The following is a 16619-nucleotide window of genomic DNA, read 5'->3' on the forward strand; positions in this document are numbered from 1 at the left end:
AAACTTATAATTTTATTTTGTTGACTTTTAATTATTTTGTATCAACCACTCTAAATTAATTGAAAGTTAACTAAAATTACTCTAAATTAGTAGCAATAGAACTAAAATTACTCAAATTCGTAAATATAAACAAATCTAAAGTTTACCAATATTCTTTAAAAAAAATATGATATAAATTTATACCAAAATTTGTGAAAAAAACTCATCTAAATTTATGGCAAAATTTGTAAAAAAAAAAAAAAAAAAAAAAAAAAAAAAAAAAAAAAAAAAAAAAAAAAAAAAAAAAAAACTAAATAATAAAACCTTTGATTCAAATTTTGAATTAACTTCTAATCAATTTTAAACTAAATTATAACAAATTTAACTAGAAATGAAAAGGAAATCAAACGAAATTGGAACCAAAACAAACAAATTCTGAAAATACCTGACTATCAAGCAAATCGAACTTCGAAACACCAATATTGAACTTTGAACTACTCCGATTCAACTTCTGCTACTTCAAATTCAACTTATTTAAGAAAAAAACACAAAAATAAGTAAGAAATTGCAACAAAATTAGACGAAAGAGTACGACTTCAAAGTTACGAAGCAATACCTAATTTTCAACAATTTTTGTTCCGAAAACAAAGAATGTAGATAATAGAACTTGAAATTATGCTTATATAACAAAATTAAGCAGTTGAAATTGAAGGTAATGGCGGTTTTTCGAAGTTTTGGAGCGGTTTTCCGAAGGTTTTTGGTCAGTTTTGAAGAGAGAGAAAATCACAGAGGAGAGAGAGAGAGAGAGAGAGAGAGAGAGAGAGAGAGAGAATGGCATTGAAGTTGCGTGCAACATATAATTTGTGATATGAAATAACCAGAAAACACAGATAAGAGGGGATAAAATCAAGTGACAACAATTTCAAATCAACAAACAAGATAAACCTATCTCAACAATCACCAAGATATATGAAATAGGGGTTCTTAACCAAAGCTAACACAAAGTAAAGTAAAGTTGTGATTAAGGTGTAACCACAAAGATTACAAAGTTGCAATCACAAAGAAAGAAAACAATCACAAAGATTATGGGTAGAGAGAAAATCTCATTGATTTCAAAATTAAGCAAAAGTTCTTTTCAAAAAGAAATCTTAGCCCTATTTAAAGAATTTACACCCTAAAGTTCTTAAATTACAACCCTTGGATTACAAATGAAAGGCCAAAATTAAAAGATAGCAAAAAGAAGAACAAAATAAAAGAAGTTGTCCGCTCGAACAGGGCCTCGGGAGCGGCCGCTCTAAAGGGTAGGAGTGGGCACTCCTCACTACTGAAACTTCAAGTGACGACCATAGGAGCAGACACTCCTCTTGGGGGAGCGTGCGCTCCTTGCCCGCTCCTTATAAGGAGCGCTCGCTCCTCGTGACTGCCTGTATAGCTCAACTTCAAACCTTCATAACTTCTTCGTTTCTTGCTCAAATTTTGCATGTGATCTTTCATTGGGAAGCTCTTGAACTATACTTTCACCTCCAACTTGAATCACCTGAAAATTCCTTATAACAAAGAAGATATAGCTGATTGAATTTGAGTGTTGCAATTTTTTACCAAGTAAAAGCTTTTCTTTCTCATCCTTTTTTCCATTCTTCATCTTCAACTATAACTTGTAAAATCAGGACACAAGGATTTCTCTTATTCACCTAAACCACATCATAACATAGATAATTCACCCAAAATGTTGATTGAGCCTTAAATGCCACTAAAAGAATTATATAGCCATATAATTTGTAGGTTTCAAGGGTGCTCCCGCATCAATTTGTCTGAACGAATTTAGGCCGTTAGATCACGTGCCTTTTGTCTTTTATCTGACGGTCTAGATTAGTTCTTACTTCTTATTATTCGGCTAGTTCTCACGGTAACTCGGTATATATATATATATATATATATATATACTTTAATTTTGGGGCCTTGTGCAAAGGCTCACCTTGCACACCCTCTTCTACGGCCCTGCATAACATCTCACATGCTAATCTGATTTAAGCATAAAGTAATTCTCAAGAACAACACTTTCAACATGTTCTCTGTGGACAACATTTTAGAAAACATCAGTAGTTCTACTTCTAACTTTTCTTCTATTATTATTTGGTCACATGCTAAGGGAGATGGTAATTTCGTAGCTCACCATGTTGCAAGGTTAGTGCCATTTGGCGTAGAATAATGTTGGGAAAATCATATTCCTAGTGAGATGTCCTCGTATGTACTCGTTGATGCTCTTACTATGATATAAATGCACTCACCCCGGCTTTCAAAAAAAAGAAAAAGTAATTCTCATCCCTAAATTAAGGACTTGGAGCTACGGAGATCGACTCCACAACCTCATGGTATTTTTTTTTTTTTTTTTTTTTTTTTTTTTTTTTTTTTTGTGAAACACACAATCTCATGGTTTTGAATACAATTCTTACCATTGAATTGAATATTGATTGGTAGTTATACAAGTTGGTTATATTGTAGAAAGGAGAAAAAAATGGGTTGAAAGGTCATAAAATCCCATATTCAAAATACGTAGTAGTTTTTTTTCAAATCACCACATTAATTTTATTCAAAGCTAATAAATTAATAATCAATCAATATCAATATCAATATCAATATTTATTATTAAAACATAAAGACAAGGAGTGTTATATCGTCATGTGTCACTTTCTTTTTCTTATTTAGCCACATCATCAAATTGCCACATAAGCAATTACACATAAGAGTTAAATATGTGTAAAATGAATTGTATAATAAATGAATTTATGGTAAAATAAATCAAATAATTAAATTAGTTGTTACAAAATAAATAATTCAATTTATTTTCATCACCCAAATTTAGTTTTGTAACCGATTGTATTTATTTTGGGCTCAATTAGAACGATGAATAATTACAATAATTTCAATGTTTTAAAATTGATTTGACCCATTTAGTTTGTAACCGGTATAATGGTCAAACCTCTTGGAGCCTTGGAGAAACATTTTACTAGGTGAGAATGTGCTAGGTGAGTATTTATTTACTAAATCTTATTTAGCATGCAGTAAATATATTTTGCATGCTTAACTTATATTTTACATGTATAACAAATCACCCCAAATTAATTATGGCCTATATATGTTTTATGCTATTATTTGCATTTTGGTTCGATGATTGTGTATATATGTAGCATTTGCTATATTTCAATACGAGATTCTATTGATTGATTTTGCTTCATAGTCAAGTTAATATAAAAATATTCACTCAAAGCTCTCGAGGTTAGTGTAAAATTCTTCATTATTCACTACTTGTGCTAGGTGGTTGAATATTGGTTTGATGGTTTTATTTAAATCATTTGTGCGTCAAATAATTTAGAATGGGTATTACATGTATTTTTTGAAAAAAAAGATATAATGCATGTTAATTAGTGTTCATGTAATTGAATATGAAGAATGTCTTGATTGGTATGTTTAACACCATTTAAAGTAGATTAATATTTTACAAGACCAATAAATTGACGCAAATAAGGAAGCAACATTACAAGAAAAAATAAAAATCTTCATAGGATTTTAAACTTAAAATTTAAATATTTTTCAGATGCAAAAAATATTATACCAACATAAATTAGTTCACTAATTAGTTCATAAATACACACACACACAGAAAAAAAAAAAAAAAAAAATCGGCCGTGCAGATCACTAATTAGTTCATGAATTCAAAACATCAATCTCTTGCTCTTGTTAAACGTACTCCTTTGTACTCTGTATAATCTTTATTTATACTAATATTTAATAACATGAACTTTTGCAAACAATATAAGCTGCCACGTGTCCCATTCTTATTGGTACACTTTTATTCTAATTTTTTTCCTTTAATTTTCTATTCTTTCATTTATTGCATGTCATTTCACTAAGAGTCACTTTTATTTTGTAATTATCTTCTACAACTAATGAAATTAGTTTCTTTTAAAAATAATTGTTCACTCGTGTCTCTTAGTTGGTTCTATCAACTTCTTATATAGAGTAGGAGATAGTTAATTCTTATTAAGTATATCTTCATGTATCTTTTTTACGTGAAAAAATGAAAAAATGAAACAACATCATTATTTTTACTATTAATCTTTCATTATTTTACTACTATATACCATTTTTGTATTCATAAACATTTTACTTTAATTCCCAACCACAGAGAATTTTCAATGTACTATTGAATCCATACTAATTAACATTTTGGCAAAAAATTTAACTCGTGCATATCATGGGCTAAATACTAGTTTTACCATAAATAACACAAGTCACGGAACAATCCAATTTAGTACAGTAAGCTGAAAACAGTCGTACTCATAATAACTCCCATTTACACAACATAACTCCCATTTTCTCTGTGTTCATACCCACGACGCAATCCCACCTCCACCATCATCATAATCAATCATTCAAACAGCAACCAGCACCGCCGGCAAGCCTCCGCTGCTCACCGAAATGAAGTTACAAACATAATTCTTGTTTGTCTGAGAACCAATTTATTCCTTGCTGTTGCTTATTCGTAAAGACAAACAAGAAAAAGAAGCATAATTAGTTATCCAATTCAATTGAATTATCCTACAACTTTTGAATATTCTTTACTTTACTTTTCTGGCCTGCCTTTCTCTATTCAATTCCCTTAATGTTAGGGCCTATAATTAGTGTTGATATTGTATAGTTAACGGGCCTATTTCTTGAGCCCTAATCTCTTGTATAAATACTCTACTCTACACTCTAATGAAACTACGGAAAATATTTTCGTGACATGGTATCGGAGCCAAAATCATTCTAATCCCTAAAATCAATTTCTACTTTCTACATTCTAATCCCTAAATTAATTTCTATCATAATCTCTACAATCAAATTTCTGGATTTTTTTTTAATCAAGCAATTTCTACGAATCTTCTTGCTGTTCTAAATCAAATTTTGGGCCTTTTCTAATTCTACTGGTTTACTCCTTCGATTGTTGTGCGTTGCTTCCCATACTACTACTCTCCATCTGTGCGCTGCTTCTCATAATACTACTACTTCTTCTTCTTGCTCAAAAATGGTGAATGACAACCGCAATTCGATTCTCAATTGTACCCACTGCAATCGATCGGGCCACGACTATAATTCTTGCTTTCTTGTCCACGGCCTACCCGATTGGTGGCTGGACAGATATGGAAGTAAAGGCCGTTCTTCGTCTTCGGCAATTGCTTCCCCTGTGTCGCAAGATCAGCCAGGTCGCAGAGTTATCCCGCGGGACAGCCCTCCCAGCCGCAGCCAGGCCGCGGAGTGGACTGCCCAGCAGGCTGCGACAACCTACCAACCAGAGCACTCCGCGACCCAGCCGCGGGACAGCCCTCCCAGCCGCAGCCAGGCCGCGGAGTGGACTGCCCAGCAGGCTGGGAGTCCTGCTCTTCCTCGGTTTACTACTACTACTGCCTCTTCTATCTTGGGTGTGTTTGATACTCCTACGAATTCTATGGCTAGTGATTCTCTATCTTTCTCATGGATTATTGACACCGGTGCATCCCATCATGTTACCGGCAATGACAATTTTTTACAAGATGCTCATTCTATTATCTCTTGTCCCGTTGGTCTTCCCGATGGTGCTAAGGCCATGGCTACTAAAGAGGGTCGTGTTGCCTTGGCGGATGGCATTACTCTCGAACATGTTTTATTTGTTCCGCAATTGAATTGCAACTTGATTTCTGTGTCTAAGTTGATTGATGACTCTAATTGCTTTGTCCGATTCACTAATTCTCTTTGTGCTATACAGGATCAATCCTCGGGGAGCTTAATTGGTGGCGGTGAACGGATAGATGGACTATATTATTTCCGGCGTCTCCCAAAAGTATGTGCTCTCACAGGTCCGGCCATTTCTACATTCGAGTTGTGGCATCGTCGTTTGGGGCATCCGTCGGAGAAAATTGTCAAAATGATTCCTGCTATTCGAGGTAGTTCTGCTCCTAAGTGTTTACATAAAGCATGTGAAATTTGTCCTCTCGCAAAACAAACCCGAGCCAGTTTTCCTGATAGTGATAGTCGTGCTAGTCGTATTCTTGAAATGATACATTGTGATTTGTGGGGACCGTATAAGACGGCTTCTACTTGTGGTGCTCATTATTTTTTAACTATAGTAGATGATTTTTCAAGAGGTGTTTGGGTTTATTTGCTGACTGATAAAACTGAAGTTTATTCTTCTTTCTGTTCTTTCTTTGCTATGGTTAAAAATCAATTTGATGTTACTGTTAAGTGTGTACGGAGTGATAATGGAACTGAATTCAAACACATGCTTCCCTATTTTGATGAACATGGCATTCTCTTTCAAACCTCTTGTGTCGGTACTCCTCAACAAAATGGTCGGGTAGAGCGTAAACACCAACATATATTGAATGTTGGTAGAGCATTGATGTTTCAAGGCAATTTGCCAATTGATTTGTGGGGTGAGTGTATTCTTGGGGCGGTTTATGTTATTAATCGCACTCCTTCTCTTCTACTTGATAAGAAAACTCCATATGAAATGCTTTTTGGCAAACAACCTGATTTTGATACATTACGTGTTTTCGGGTGTCTTTGCTTCGCTCATAATCAAAAAGCTAAGGGTGACAAATTTGCTCCTAGGAGTAGGAAATGTGTGTTTGTGGGTTATCCTCATGGCAAGAAGGGTTGGAAGTTATATGATTTTGAAACTGGAGAAATTTTTATCTCACGTGATGTCAAGTTCTATGAGAATGAATTCCCCTTTGTGTCTACTAGTGACTCTCTTGATGCTAATGTGGGTACCGAGGGTGTGTCACATGACAATGTGGTAGTTGATCATGATTTTTTGGATGATTTGGAAAATGTGTTGGAGGTCGGTGAATCCTCTATTGACCCCGATTCACCACACGCACCGAGCACCCCTGCCACTACATGTGCTACCCCCCATGCTCCTCACACTACTGCACCTTTTGTGCCCTCTAGTACTGCTTTTGCCTCGGAGGCTGCTGATCCGAGTCTCTCCTCTGAATCATCTCTTGATCTTGATCGTGGTCAACGGCACAGACATCCCCCGGGTTGGCATCGGGATTATGTTGCACATACTATTTCTGTTCCGAGTCCATCTATCACTTCTGGTTCACCGTCTACTCCATGCTCCTCAGGTACTCCCTATCCTTTAGCACATTTTGTGAATTGTGATAAATTTTCTGTGCGACACCGTGTATTTATTGCAGCTGTTGATACGATGGTTGAGCCTCGTAATTTCAAGGAGGCAATGCAGGATGAGGGGTGGAAAGCGGCTATGCAAACAGAAATTGATGCATTAGAAAAAAATGGCACTTGGGTAATGGAAAAATTGCCTCCTGGTAAGAAAGCTCTTGGGTGTCGATGGGTTTACAAGGTCAAACTTAATTCTGATGGCACACTTGAGAGATTAAAGGCTCGTCTGGTTATCTTTGGTAATCATCAGGTTGAGGGTATTGATTACAATGAGACTTTTGCTCCCGTCGCTAAAATGGTCACTGTTCGTGCTTTTCTTGCTGTCGCTGCTGCAAAGAATTGGGAATTGCATCAGATGGATGTCCACAATGCATTTCTACATGGTGATCTTGATGAGGAAGTTTATATGAAGCTTCCCCCTGGATTTCATGGCTCTCAACCTGGTATGGTGTGTCGTCTTCTGAAGTCATTGTATGGTCTTCGACAAGCACCTCGTTGTTGGTATTCTAAATTGGCCGCCTCTCTGAAAAGGTACGGATTTGTGCAATCGTACTCTGACTATTCTCTCTTTACTCTGCAATCTGGGTCTATACAACTTAGTGTTCTGGTGTATGTTGATGATTTGATAATTTCTGGTAATGATTCTTCTGCGATTTCAACATTCAAGTCATACTTGAGTGACTGTTTTCATATGAAAGATTTGGGTGTTTTGAAGTATTTTCTTGGTGTTGAGGTTGCTCGTAGTCCGGAAGGCATATTTTTATGTCAACGGAAATATACACTTGACATTATTGCAGAGTCTGGTTTGCTAGGTGCTCGTCCGGCAGGTACTCCTATTGCGCAGAATCATACTCTAGCGAAATCAGAGTCCTCTTTCTTTTCTGATCCAGAGCAGTATCGACGGCTTGTGGGCCGTTTGATTTATTTGTCTTTTACTAGACCGGATTTAGCATACGCGGTGCATATTTTGTCTCAATTTATGCAACAACCGCGACACTTAACCAAAATCGTAGTCCAATAAAGTGTGCCTTAAAAAGGAACTTTCATGTACATGTTCTTATCTTCTTCTATCATGAATTCCCCCTTTTCTGTAAGTTTTTTCTTCTGAATATTCTAATTTCTTGCTTTCTCTACTTTTTTTTTTTTTTTCAACTAAATATTTGGGTTTTTTTTTTAATCATTTATTCACTGTTGGCAATTTCTAAAATAACTGTATGTACGAAGTTTGGCAAACCGCTTTTTTTCTTTCTTTTTTTTTTTTAGAGCTCAGAATTTTCTAACAAAAATTTCCCTCAATTTTTGCTTATTCTGCTCACTTTTTTTTTTTTTTTTTTTAACATAATTTTGTTTCTCCCTTTTTATTTTTGTTTTGGTTTTTTAATTGTATTATACTACCATAATTTTATCATTTTAATGGGTTTTTGTTTCAGAATTTTGTTTGTAGCACAATGAAAATCAGCTAGTTTTTCTCCAAAAAAAAAAAATTGTTTAAAATGAATATTACTACTATATTTTATGTCATTGTTATTTTTTCTGATGGTTGTTTATTTAATTATGTTAATGTAATTTTTTATTTTTTCAAAAAAACTTTCAGATTTCGGCATTCACGGATACAAAGAACAGATTGTATTTGTACAAAGTTATTATAGGATTGTCTCTAATATGTGTAACTTACTTCATTGGAAGTGCTTTAATTGCAGAGGATTACAGAGAAGTAAGTATCTTCTTTACCAATAATTGATTTCTTATTTGCATTCAATGTATTAGCAATTTGCACTTTTTCATGAAGTGATCAAAGTTAAAAAGTCATTTTTTTTTTTTAACTTTAAGGAATTGTGTAATTTGTATGCTTGTTAAAGTTGAGGATATATCACAAAAGTCTATGATGGATGGTACTTTAAGTTGTACAATCGCGGTGTAGTGTAGACTGGGCCGGATTGAAAACCGGAAAATTGATAATCAAGACCCCTAGACTAGACGAATTATGCTTGGATTTGGGACTTGGAACTTGGGAGGTGTTTGGAATTTTAGCATGAATACTATTGCTTATTAAAGTTTGTTATTTGATTTTTTGAAATGGTAGATACTTAAATGTTTGATACAATGACTATATTCAATTCACATACATATGTTGGGAAATTCTAATTAACCGAAATGCTGCTGATTAAAATTTTTAATTTCAATTTTCTAGATTGAGTATTGCCATAAAAGTGAATTATGCTAATATTTTCGCAACTACCGTCCTTAGAGCGGAAGACAGATTGTTATTGTGGAAGATATTATTAGACGGCCCTGTATTGTGATCAGTCCCACAAAATTTTATGCAGTCAATGAAATATGTTAATATGTCACAATACACAACTACCAAAAATGGATTTTATGTTAATGGTTTGACTTGTGGTCTATGTTTTATCTAGTATGAGCTTAAATTCTCTCTCATAGGCTTCTTTGTATTTCAGCCTACTATTGATTTAATGGTTATTGGTTAAATGATATATAGTTTGAAGGTGCATAATTTCATATTTACTTATGGTAATTGTTAAGTCACTCATTGCAGAGAATATCAAAATGGCCAATGGAAGTGATGGGCACTGCACATAGTCCAAAATCTAGTTTCTGCAGGGTAAGTTGATTGATTATTTAACTTTTAGCTAATTGAATCCTTAAAGTTTATGTTATTGAAGTAGTTCGTTTTGTTAGAATCGATGTAGGCCTCCAGGAAGTGAGGCATTACCAGAGGGAATTGTTGTCCAGACATCCAACTTGGAATTGCGACCATTATGGGATTCTGACTTAGTCAAGGTATGCAGTTTCAATTACGTCATAGGCTCTAACTATGGTGCATGTACAGTTTCCTCTGATTTATGTTAATCTAGGTCTAGTAGTTGTCAGTTTGACCTGAGAAAGTCATGGTCATCTAGTTATTATTTGCTAACTTGAGTCCCATATTGTCAAAGTGTTTGAACTGACCTTAAGACTATATCTAATTGAACTAAAAGATATCACCGTATACGATTTGATGTTGCAAGTTTGTGTGCTAAACTGCATGATACGTGTATTTCAGGAGAAGCTGAAGCCTTCTTTGAACATGTTGGCAATTGCAGTGGGAGCAAAGCAAAAGGAGATAGTAAATAAAATAGTCGAGAAGGTATGTAAATGCTTATGCTCTGGCCTCTTTTTATGTTCTCTGCTACTTGCTGTTTGTTGTGCTCCTCTTTAATGCTTATAAGCTTATTATACTCGTCCAGTTTCTTTCCAGCGGCTTTGTCATAATGCTCTTTCATTATGATGGCATTGTGGATCAATGGAGTGATTTTAAGTGGAATAATCAAGTGATACATGTTTCTGCTAAGAACCAAACAAAATGGTAACTCTCATGCTCAATAAATTCTGTTTTACTGGTGTATGCTATGTTCAGAAAGTTTGAGACAGGCCACTACTTGCGTATATTTTTGTGGTGTAGGTGGTTTGCCAAGCGTTTTTTGCATCCAGATATTGTGGCAGAGTACGACTATATTTTCCTTTGGGATGAGGACCTTGATGTAGCAAATTTCAATCCACAAAGGTAATCTTAACTTTTTTATGTATCCTGCTTTTGTTTTATTGCAGAACATATGACTTCCTTTTGGACTGATATCTCTCAGTTGTACTCTGTATAAGTTTTGTTGGTAAGAATATTTTTCTGAAAGAAAGCATGTAGGACATAGGATTCTTTTCTCTTGAAATGTGTATGTAGGATCCAAGCAGGCTATAAACGCATAAAAGTGGTAGTAAAAATTGCTAAGTTCTTTTAGCCAGTTCTCACACGAAGCTGATCGTAGGCACCATAAGGCTGTGAGACATCTATGAGATGGTATTTCTGATCAAAAAATTTCTTCATTTTCAAATGTTAGGGGAGTTTGGCAAGAGAGGAAGGAGGGGGGGGGGGGGTGGAGGGGGATTGCAGAAGCAGAAAAGAGAGAGTTTTATCAGCGAGTAGCTACTGTATACCTATTGCATTTTGATCTTTTTCTGACAGATGGCTGATCTTAATTCTGGTTACTGAGATGTTGGACCGAGTTTACTTAGGTAAATAAGTGTTTTCAAATTTATTACAGGTACATCAACATTATAAAAAGTGTAGGACTAGAGATATCACAACCAGCACTTGATCCTGTTAAATCAGTGGTTCATCAATCTATTACTGTTCGCAGGAAGAAAGAAAGATTGCACAGGTATATTTTGCAGCATGTTTATAGAATAGTTCTCATTCTCATCAATCTGACCTGTCAAAAGTTTAATCACTACTACAGTTATGAATATTCCAATATTTTTGACTCAATTCTCTGCATTTTTAGACCAACTCGTTAAAAATTTCCATTTGTATAGTCATAAAGCTGTAAGCTTTGGATTGTATCTTAGCCTGTGTGTGCAAGTTTGGTTCAAATTGTAATAGGCCAATGAGCCACATAGGTAAAAAGTTAGGATACATTTGCCACATAAGTGTAAACGTTGTCATTCTTGTCAACAATTCATTGGTGACACATAGGTATAGATAATTATAAATTGCTACACTAGAACTATATTTTTACTGGAGTAGTGGACTGTATGCATTTGCTATGCATCGCTCTTTTAATCTAATATCCACCCATTTTGTTTGCTTTTACATCCTATATATTTCAAAAATCTGTTGTTATCCTCCTATCCCACAAAGTGTGAATTATATTCCCTATACAACAACATTAACAACAACAAAGCCTTAGTTCCAAAATGATACATTGAATCCCCTGTAATTTTCAAAAGCTTAGCCTCTATTTTGAGCTATGCTATCATTATTAAAATATTTGCAACAAGTGTAATACCTTTCAAGTCCACAACGTTCGAGAATCTTTATTTACATGCCTTTTATGTTTCAAATTAAAATAGTTTATACAATTACCTAAGCTGAAAAAACCTTTTTCCATTTGTCAAAATATACTTCTAGAGGTTGAGCTCCATAGTAAAGGAAACCTGTAATAGAATTTGTGGCAAGGTAGTTGGATATGTTATCCACTGACAATGTTTTCCATTTCAAGTGATGCTGAGAAGGAGCTCTTAATTTCTAAGGTCATCCTCTTATAATCCAAAGGCTTCAAAATAAATTTCTCTTCATCATAAAACATTATGTGAGTAATGGGATTCTTGACTTCAGGGGCCTATTAGGTTTTATCATGCTGCAATTCATTATTAATATAAGTTCTCTTCATTTCTTAGAAAGTTTCATCTTTTTCCCTTTTGGTATCTCTAAATTGATTTCGATTTTCACAACTTTGCCTTGTCATAACTGGGTTTATACTATTGTTTTGGCCTATTAGGCTAGTCCACTCTAGAATTAGATATCATTTGTTTGGTTGAAGAATCTTGTGAAATGAATGCCTTTGCCTCTTTGACTAGAAAGTGTATCAACTACTGGTTTAATTTTTAAGAGTAATCGTACTGCATTTGTGTTTCTCCAAAGTCACAACACCTCTGGAATTTCGGTTTATCGGTGGGAAGAAAGACAGACAGATTTCTCTGCACTACAACTTTACCATTTCCATCACCCATACCCATCGTCTCTGCCTCCACTTCTGCAACACCAATTCCCTGATCCAACATCTATACAGATAATATTAATGGGAATTGTAGAGCATAATCAAGCTTGCATTCTGCATCGAATGTGATAGAAGTAAGTAGAAATAAAGGGAAATAGTAAGTTTTACAACACACAAAATGAAAGAAAATAATTAAAGAAAAAAAAAAAAAAAAACTAAAGAAATTTTTTGGGAAAAAAAAGGGTGAATAATAGCGAAGCGAAAAAGTAGATTTTGATTTTTTTTTTGGGGGGGGGGGGGGGGGCGTTTGTTATTGTTTAACATGTTGCTAACTTTTACACCAATGTGGCAGATGGATGCTAATGTTTATACCAGTTTGCCTCATTGGTCAAGTGTAAAAATGAGGATGGTGTACATTATGCTTAGGTTGGTTATACATTGAGTCTAAATTATTTCCTTTGTGAGCAGGAGATATTACAAAACAAAAGGAAGCGGAAGGTGTGACGATAACAGCACAGCTCCGCCATGCACAGGGTAATCTTATTGGGTTATGCAATTTGGCAACTATGAATGCAACTATTAGTATCAGCTTGTAGTGTTAAATGAAAAATGAATTGCTTTTGCATTTTTGATGAGGAAGTGCAAAGATTTTTTACTAAGTTTATTATTTTTGAAATTGCTGATGCAGCTGGGTGGAAATGATGGCACCAGCCTTCTCAAAAGCAGCTTGGCGATGTGTATGGTACATGGTCCAGGTATGCTTTCTGCTGGAATACCAAATTTCTGCGTAGGGGAATTAGCAAATTCTGCTGATACAATATATAAATCAAGATTATAGTTATGAACAAAAAATTTAACGAGCACATCTAAATCAAGATGCTAAAAAATATCATATCATTTATCAGTGCTTTTAGACTTGCTGTGGGAGTAAGACCAATATATAAACTAAGATTATAGTTATGAACAAAAAATTTAACGAGCACATCTAAATCAAGATGCTAAAAAATATCATATCATTTATCAGTGCTTTTAGATTCTCTGTGGGTATAACACCAATAGTAAATAGTAACACTTTCTTGCTTTAAAATAAAAATATATAGCTACTAGCTTACCATTGGAGAGCTAAAAAGGGCGAGTAGTTTGCACAATGTTGTATCTTAAACAAGTTACCTACATGTTTGAAAGAATATAAATACAAGGTTTAATTTGAAGTTTAACACATGCATTTCAAAGTTTAATGTTTTCTTTTTATATTTTTTTTCTTTGCTAGTTTTAAATTGTTGTAGCTTGAAAAATATTATGTTGCAGTCCAAGTTCCAATAATAAATACTTATTGTTTGAGATTCTCTAATTATACTTTTAAACACAATATTGCTTTTCTTGGAAGAGATAAATTGTGATCTACAACATAAAATTGAGGTGATTAAATCTATAGGTGGCAGGGTTGTTTTAATACCCCATCTAGTTTTTTTTCCGGTAATGAACTAAAACATAACTTTTATACCGTGCAGAATGATCTGATACATGCTTGGGGCTTGGATAGACAGCTTGGTTATTGTGCACAGGTAACCGATTTTCTCCATCACCCATACCTCCTCCCATTTAACAAATTTCTTTTCAGTTTTTACTTGATTTTCACTAAATTACTGTCGCTTGCTTGCTGATTATATTGGGTATGTATTTCAGGGTGATAGAACGAAGAAAGTTGGTGTTGTGGATTCCGAGTACGTTGTTCATCTTGGAATTCCCACGCTTGGAGTCTTGGACCGAATCAAGGTACGTACTCTGTTTATTATTGTTTGCAGTTATTGCTCAAATTATTGCAAATATGAAAGCAATTTTGCTGCTTCTAACTGCAGTTTGTCTTCATTTTAGAGTAATGAGATTACTTGGGTATGTTTATGCTTTGAATTTTTTTTTTTTTTTTTTTTTTTTTTTTTTTTTTTTTTTCAGTTACTAAACTAAATGGCATAACATTGTTCACTTGATCATTGATCTCTCTCTTTTTCTTGCACTGACCATATATACCTGATTATATTTTACTATCAATTGTTCAACCAATCTCGTTTTTTATGTTACATCAATTTGTGCCTCTTGTAAGCTAACATTTTTTTTTTATAGATCTACTCCGATGTTGTAAGCATCATTTCTCTCTCTCTCTCTCTCTCTCTCTCTCTCTCTCTTTTTTTTCTTTTTTTTTTTTTTTTGTGTACAAAACCCATCACTTAAAATATGTAATTGCATAGCTGCATGCATAAGAAATCCAAAATTGCTTCACTTTGAAGATCTTTTTGGGATTTTATTGAAGTAATATATATTTCCTTACAATAGTTTTAATTGCATTTTTATGCCTATTTGCTTGCCCACTTGGTAGTTCTTGGATAACATAGACATTCTTGACTACTACTGTTAGGAATCTCTACTCGAATTGTTTAACATTGCAATGAATGCATGCTTAAAAATCAAGGGAGAGATAGCTAAGGCATTGTTCTCAATTTATTTCAATAATATCTCCATTTTGGATTAGTAGCACCACTTTGGTGAGTACATGATTTATGCAACGACTATTTATTTAGTGGCTGGTGAATCTTCATATTATTGTTCTTGTTCTGCTGATCAAATCCACCCTTCTTACAATCAGTTCATCTTTTTGATTTGCAGGAATCATCTGAGACCCTAAGAGTTGATAATAGACCTGCTGTAAGTTTTCTCGTGTTCATCATCTCATCCTGTCAAGTACAATTTATGGATTCTATTAAATCGTTTGCTAATTATGTCTGAGAGCATCATTTTGATCTTCTTATAACATAACAGTTTGTTGTTTTGTAGAACTACTCCATTGATAAAAATTTTTAAATCAGATTCCCACTGTAACTAGAAAATATTTTCCCTACATTGCTCTCTAGTGTATATAGTAATACAGAGATTGTTCATAAATTGTAGGTGCGGAAACAGTCATTCATCGAAATGCAGGTGTTCAGTCAAAGATGGAATGATGCAGTGAAGAATTCTAAGTGTTGGATTGACGTGTACAAACAAACTGATCAACAAAGCAACTGATGAGTCAATTTTGAGATACATACTGTTCATACAATGACAGCCATACAAATCTACAAATGTATATGAATAGTTTTGCAGAACAATCAAGAATTGCAAGATTATACATATTTGTGCTGTGCCATCCTTTCTCGGGCCGTGCATTATTTACTTACATATAATCGGCCATGTATATTAGAATCTAAATGGTCTACAGGGGTTAGGCACTTGGCATCTAGGAATCCTTTTGTAATCCAAGCTTATTTTTGATTCTTTATTGATTTCAAAGATGTAAATCATATTTTCTATGTATGGAAGAGAAATTTTTTTCTTGTAACTTCAGACAATATAGTGTTTCCCTCTTGTGCAAGAACGTAGCTTTGATTGAATAGGATTAATAAGTTCAAATAAGATAATGTATGGATGCATTAGTTCGAATAAGATATGAGTTTATAAATTTTAATAAGGTATGATAAAATAAGATAACATAAGTTAAAATAACCTAAGATAATAGCTAATTGCATTGGTGATATGAACATTAACATATTATAATAGTCGGCCAGCTCTTATCCAAGGCCAATTCTAAATAACCCAGTGCAATGAATACCCAAGGCCAGCTCTTTCCGGCTAGTTTGCTTTTGCCATGATCCGTCGAATTTGAGAGTATACACTTATACACGCATTGTGCGCCATAATGTCATTGACCTTACAACGTTCCTTTATTATGCTGGCTTGAGTAAAACCTGGTGGTGTGCCATGACCACCTTCGAAAATGGTTAGAGTTCAGAATCTACAAATGTCAATTTTAGTAAAAGCCTGGAGAAGTGGAGATGTTGCTTTGCA

At 34.3% G+C, this 16619-nt stretch overlaps 1 protein-coding gene across 2 annotated transcripts; it reads left to right on the forward strand.

Moving 5' to 3' along the window:
• Window positions 1-4308: 4308 nt before the first annotated feature.
• Window positions 4309-16113, forward strand: LOC145568739 (uncharacterized). 2 transcript variants are annotated; one of them, XM_081628156.1, is made up of 15 exons: window positions 4309-4638; window positions 8185-8278; window positions 8783-8902; window positions 9746-9811; window positions 9889-9990; window positions 10253-10336; window positions 10437-10555; window positions 10652-10753; window positions 11286-11402; window positions 13209-13274; window positions 13429-13495; window positions 14252-14305; window positions 14427-14516; window positions 15402-15440; window positions 15684-16113. In XM_081628156.1, exons 2-15 carry the CDS (start codon window positions 8234-8236, stop codon window positions 15798-15800), a joined length of 1188 nt encoding a protein of 395 aa, XP_081484282.1. In that variant the 5' UTR covers window positions 4309-4638; window positions 8185-8233; the 3' UTR covers window positions 15801-16113. The 2 variants fall into 2 exon arrangements, with proteins under 2 accessions (XP_081484282.1, XP_081484283.1); XM_081628157.1 differs by lacking the exon at window positions 4309-4638 and having other exon boundaries at window positions 9733-9811.
• The last annotated feature ends 506 nt before the right edge of the window (window positions 16114-16619 follow it).

This window comes from Chenopodium album, chromosome 11, assembly GCF_948465745.1.
Source record: "Chenopodium album chromosome 11, dcCheAlbu1.1, whole genome shotgun sequence".
In the NCBI taxonomy this organism is placed as follows: domain Eukaryota; kingdom Viridiplantae; phylum Streptophyta; class Magnoliopsida; order Caryophyllales; family Amaranthaceae; genus Chenopodium; species Chenopodium album.

Excerpts from the sequence above, each read along its gene's own strand:
- LOC145568739 (XM_081628156.1), top strand. The coding sequence starts at position 8,234 with ATGTACATGTTCTTATCTTCTTCTATCATGAATTCCCCCTTTTCT. Across the intron at positions 8,279-8,782 it reads TCATGAATTCCCCCTTTTCT|ATTTCGGCATTCACGGATAC; the intron begins GTAAGTTTTTTC and ends AAAAACTTTCAG. Across the intron at positions 14,517-15,401 it reads GAGTCTTGGACCGAATCAAG|GAATCATCTGAGACCCTAAG; the intron begins GTACGTACTCTG and ends TTTGATTTGCAG.